The sequence below is a fragment of the Cariama cristata genome, unplaced genomic scaffold, assembly GCF_000690535.1.
Source record: "Cariama cristata isolate BGI_N322 unplaced genomic scaffold, ASM69053v1 scaffold27657, whole genome shotgun sequence".
NCBI classification, from domain to species: Eukaryota; Metazoa; Chordata; class Aves; order Cariamiformes; family Cariamidae; genus Cariama; species Cariama cristata.
This window is the reverse complement of record NW_009625341.1, coordinates 1-5,655: the sequence shown is the minus strand read 5'-3', so window position 1 is coordinate 5,655 and position 5,655 is coordinate 1. Positions and strand designations below refer to the sequence as shown.

Sequence of the window (5,655 nt, the reverse complement as noted above, 5' to 3'; positions counted from 1 at the left end):
TCTCACCGCCCCCCTCTCCTCCCCAGGGTCTCCCGATTCTCCGAAGCCTCTCGAGCCGCCCTGTCCTCGCCATGCTGCGCTTGCTGCCATGGCTCCGTGCTCTGACCCGGGAGAGCGTGCGGCCCGGAGTCCTGCAGGGCCTGGCTGCTGGTGACAGGAGCGGGGCCGGGATGTATCCCACCTGCTACTGTGCAGGCAAAGCTAAGCAGCGGGCTGTGCTGCTCCCCCTGGACCCCTACGGCCATGGGCTGCTGCACACCTTTCCCCCGGATGCCTACAGGACTCGAGGCCATGGCAAGAGGAAGAGCTGGAACTTCATCCACGAGAAGATGAGTTATGACACCTTCTTCACAATGAAGCGTCTGATAGAGCGCTCGCGCAGCGTGGGAGAAGTGCTGCGGTGGGTCACACAGAACCCCAGCAAGGTGTCCGCCAGCCACTACCCCATTGCCCTGCACAAGCTGGGCCAGCTCTTGCAGCAGCAGCAGGGAGGCCACAGTGAATGGGGAGAGCCGCGGGCCCAGCCAGATGCTGGAGCAGCCAGAGTTTCAGACTCTCTGTCAGGCCATCATCAGCGGCTGCTCCAAGTTTGATAACTTCAGCATTGTCAACTGTCTGTACGCCGCCGCTGCGCTGGGTGAGTGTCCTGGGGTGCCGGCATCTGCCTGCACAGGGTTGTCCACAGCGAAAGGAGGAAGTGGGCAGGGCAGTGGGGCGCAGGCTGGTCCTTGGGTTTGTGAGGGGAAGGGAGAGCTTGCTGATACAGCTGCTGTGGAAGGAGGAAGAATGTACCGAAACATGAGCGGGTGTTTGGGTTTGCATGTGGATTTATGTGTGATGGCGGCTTTGCGGCAGATGGAGCTGTGCCCTTTGAAGGAGGAGGCTCTGCTTGGGGTATGCAGCAGGAAAGGAGTCAGGTGGACTGATTGCTCTGGGGGGGCTCAGCTGACTGGAGCACCTGGCATGTTGGCCTGAAGGGCAGCCGAAGTGGTGGCCAGCAATGCCTGGCAGGATGCGGGATAAACTGCTCCTTGAGTTTTGTTCCAGTCCCTGAAAATCAGCAAATATCTGAGCATCGAAGTGTGAGATGCGAGATCTTGGCTAAACCCTTTGCAAGCCGTGAGCCCCATGTCATCGAGGCTTCGATAGTTAGGAGAAAGGGTTCAAGCCGCTTTGGATTGCTGTGCAGCAGCAGCCTCTGGGTGTTACAGAGCCTGGACTGGCTGGGGGGGCGGGGCCCTTTTTTTTGCTGGGCCGGGGGCCCCCGAGAGCCCTGCGGGTTCTCCCACCTGCGAGGAAGGGGATTGCGTCTGGCAGTTGCCTGCGGTGGCAGGTGCCTGCCCTTGCCACCCCAGTGGTTCCTGCCAGCCCTGCACTCCGACATCTCACACGCATGTCTCCTGCCATTCTGTTTGCTTTTTTTTTTTTTCCACCGCAGCTGCACGCTGGGCTGAGGCCTCGGTTGAGCCGTGTACGGAGACGCCCGGTCCTGGCCATGGGTTGATGCAGTAACTAGATCCTGCTGAAGGGGGGAGGGAAGAAGTTTCTGCTCTTTCCCCTTCTTTCTCACGGCGCCTTGTGTTTGTTGATACTGAACTCTGGGCTGCCAGGCGCCTCTCTCCTCAGCTAGACTCCCCCCGGCCTGCTCTGATTTTGACCCACACTTTGTTCTCCGTCAGTCGCCCTTCCCTACTCACCACACTTACCCGCTCGTTAATAAAAACGCTAACCCACCTTTTTGAGGCCCTTTTTAAGGAGCGAAGCAACTGCTCAGACCAATTCTTCACTTTCCACCTTCTGACTGATTTTTGATTAATGATAAAACACAGCAACTTACCCCATGCTGCCTTAGTTGCTTTAAAGCCCTTTTGAAAATTGAAATCTTGTCAGCTGGCTTAGGAGACCAGTGGGCTACCAGGGCCTCATACAGTGCGTAATGCTTCATGCATCTCCTGAAAATATCTCTCCTGACACACGAAGGATGGCCTTTGCCTTTTTTCGTAACCGCACTGTGTGCCTGGCCTCTTGTCTTTCTGTGTTTGACTAATACGTCCAGAGTTGGAGGAAGGTATTTTCCCCAGGAGCCGAGACTGAGAGACTGAGTCTGAACTAGAAAATGGGAGAAGATTAGAGATGTGAAAGGATTAATTCCTATCTTACATGCACAGCTTTTATTTTGGTAACGTGTTGATGTTGTTTACCAACCAAAACTACTTTTAAAGTACTTTTTAAGGTGTGTTATTTATTTTTAAGAAGTTTGAGACTTAAGAAATAAAGCTTGCCTTTGCAGATGAACTAAAGGGCTTCCATTTTGGTGGAGTGGGTGGGAGTAATCCAACAGCTCCACGTGACTTTTTCCGTGGTGCAGATGTACTGGTGTTCTGGACAGGCTTTCCTGAACCGGTCCTCTTTGCCTTCCTCATCTTCAATTTGATCACCACCATGGCAAATTTGTCCTTCTCCAGCTGTAGTCTTGTGCCTGAGCTTACAAGGGCAGTTGTGGCCAGTGAAGATGAGAGGTGGGGTCCGGGCATCCCTAATCCATTCCCTGTCACAGGCCTGCCTGGGGAATCGCCGCTGGTGCGGGTGCTGGAGGACGAATCCCGGAGCCGCCTGGGCCGCTTCAACCAGAAAGACGTCTCCATGGTCTTCAGCAGTGTGATGAGGCTCCACCCGTCCAGCCCACACCCCCTGGTTGAGTCTTGCCTCAGCAGTTTGGAGCGGCACCTGGAGAAGGAGCGGCACCCCCAGACCCTCTTCCTGCTCCTCTCCTACTACCGGCTGCGGGCGCAGGCGCTGCAGGGACACCCGGCCTCCGACCAGCAACTGATCAACAACCGCAAGATCCTGCGCCTCGTCAGGCACACACTGGGGCAAGTGAGTGCCATGCGGGAGCATGAGCTGGCCCTCTTGGACGAGATGCTGGCTCTGTGCGCCCAGGAGGCAAACAACAAGGCCCTGGAGGCCATCTTCAGCTCTCAGCTCTTCTACGAGAACCGCCAAGAGCGATTCATCCGCAGTATGGCAGGTGAGGGCAGGGTCTGCCCAGGCAGGGTCCCAGCCTTGCCCACTGTGCGAGCCCCTTCCCCGGTGCGGGGTGCGCTGGGCTCTGCCCCCCAGGCTTGGCAGCCTTGGAGCCTCCTTTTTAGGCCCCAGAGGACATCTGGGTTTGTGACAGCACCAACTGGGGCCTTGCTGAGCACCAGGGCCTGCAGCAGCGAGGCTGGAGCAGGAGATGCCCTGCATTATGGCCACCCTGTCACTGACTTCCCAGCCTAGCCCTTCCAGGGGCTGTGAGCCCACCTTCCTTCGAGACTGGGAGCAGGTTGGCTTCGGTGGGGTTTCTACAGAATGGGTACCATTCTGTGCACGTTCCAGCCGTGCCTTCTGGGTACACCTGACAAGAATCTGCCCAAGCCTCTGACAAACCTCGTAGCTTGATGGTTTTTGGAAGCCTTCTGGTTTTCAGGAGAGATGGCTCTGCTGCTCAGGTCTTGTTATTTCCCACCTGCCTGCACTGCCTTTCCTGCCCAGGCTGTAGTGGCTTCTGGAGAGCTGCAGTTTGAACAGAGCCAGGCCTCTCTGACAGATACCCCACTGTGGTTTGCTCTGTGCAGAGTGGCTCCCCAGGAAGGCAGAGAACCTTACCCCTTACACCATGGCCCTCATTGCCAAGTATGTGGCCCGGCACCGGCTGCGTGAGCCACGGCTGCTTGATACCATCGCAAACTTTCTCCTGAAGCGTGGGGAGCAGCTCGACAGCAAGGTGAGTGTTTGCCCTGGTCTGCGGAGAATGCCTGGGGCTGGCTCTGGGACTGCCCTGGTGCTGGGGGAAACCCCGTCCCTTCTCTGTTCTCGGGCTGGGGCATCTCACTGGGGCCGGACCAGGATGTGCCCTGGTCCTCACGGGTTGTGAGAACCTGTTTCTGCCTGGCTGTGGGCAGGCCTGGGGCTGACCTGTCCTTCATCCCACTGCCTGGCCCGGCCCGACTCCCTCTCCTCCTGCCTGCAGGTGATCCAGAAGCTGGTGTTTCCCTTCAGCCGCATGAATTACCGCCCATCCAACCACAGCGAGCTCTTCCCCAAGCTGGAGGCCATCCTGGAGCAGAAAGCCGGCAGCTCACCCCTGGCGACTGTCAACATCCTCATGTCCATGTTTCAGCTTAGCCATTTCCCCCAGACTGTCCTGCACCAAGTCTTCTCCCCAGCCTTCATCACCAATGTTATGAGTATGTTGGGTCTTTTTCCAGGGTAAACCCAGCCGTTAAAGCTCAGGGCCCGGGGTGGAGGCGGATTTTCGAAAGCCTTGGGCAGAACAGACTCCCCCTGGGAGCGCAGGACCACCTTGCTGACAGCCAGCCCCCCAGGAGCGTGGCTGGGCGAGGAGGGGCTTCCAGGCGGTGTCTAGCCAGCGATCCTCTCCCTGCAGGCAGCCCCTACGCGCTGATCGTGCGCCGCTACCTCTCACTGCTGGACGCGGCGGTGGAGCTGGAGTTCCGCGATTACAGCGGCCCACGCCTCGACCCGCGCTACCGTGTCCTCATGTTCGAGCACGCCTTGACAGCCGACGAGGCCAACAGAAAGTACAGGTCAGGGGCAGGGAGGGCTGCTCCGGCAAGGGAGAGCGCAGTGTGCGGCTGGGAGCACGGTGCGCTTGGCACCCCACTGCCTGTCTCGTGGGTGGGCAGTGCGGTGTCGCTTGGGATGTGGGGTCTGCCACCTTGTTCGGGCAGGATCCCAGCCAAGGACAGTGCCAGGGTAAAGGCCCGTGCGTGAGCTCCGAAGCCTTTAGAGGAGCAATATAGAATCACTTAGGTTGGAAGAGACCCTTAAGATCGAGTCCAACTGTTAACCTAGTGCCAAGTCCGCGTCTAAACCATGGCCCCAAGCACCATGTTTACCTGTCTTCTAAATACCCCCAGGGGTGGGAACGGAACCCCTTCCCTCGGCAGCCTGTTCCACTGCCTGACAGCCCTTTTGGTGAAGAAGGAAATGCGATATCGGGAGGAGCTTTTCTGCTGAATGAGCTGAAGTGTTCCCTCCTTGCCCCAGAACTGCAGAGCCCAGAGCTAAAGGCTCTCCCTATTTCTTGCTCCCAGGGACCTTCGCATCTCTGTGCAGATGTGCTGAGAGGGAGGACACGGGTCCGGGTCAGCGGTGGTCGAGGGGGCAGGCTGGGGGCCCTCCCTGGTGCCTCCTCTGACTCTCCTTTTTCCCCTCAGTTACAAGGGGCTGGTGGCCGAGGCCTTGCGGCAGCTGGTGGGAGAAGAGTGCTATCGGCAGGACGAGGTGCTGCCTCCAGGATACTGCACAGGTAACCAGGCTGGGCACCGTGCTTTGGGGCAGGGCTGTGGCTCCAGGGAGGGGGCTAGCAGTTGGGATCTGGGGGGCTATGGGTGCAGCAGAAGCCCTGCAGCTGCCTGGGTGCTTGAGGGGAGGCCCGAGGGTGGGAGGTTATTCAAGGCAGAACTAGATTTGGCTGCTTTGTCACCGCCTTCCCCATGACACTACCTTCCCCCAGCGCTTCAGGACGAAGCTCCCTGAGCCACTGGGCCAGGGCAGTGGGGGGTTCCCTCTGCGCTCCTTTCTGCTGGGCTGGCTGGCAGTCTCCCACTCTGTGGTACACGGGGTCCCCAAGCCCGTGCGCCATCAGTT

General features: G+C 58.5%; 1 protein-coding gene across 1 annotated transcript; it reads left to right on the top strand.

Annotated features, from left to right (window-relative positions):
• Positions 1–71: 71 nt before the first annotated feature.
• FASTK (Fas-activated serine/threonine kinase) lies at positions 72–5,314 on the top strand (the record flags this gene model as incomplete). The annotated part of the gene is given in 7 exon segments (XM_009703584.1): positions 72–508; positions 510–637; positions 2,558–3,028; positions 3,618–3,766; positions 4,013–4,229; positions 4,430–4,589; positions 5,223–5,314. Coding segments are annotated over 7 exon segments (1,654 nt in total), but the record flags the coding sequence as incomplete, so codon positions are not given.
• Between the last annotated feature and the right edge of the window lie 341 nt (positions 5,315–5,655).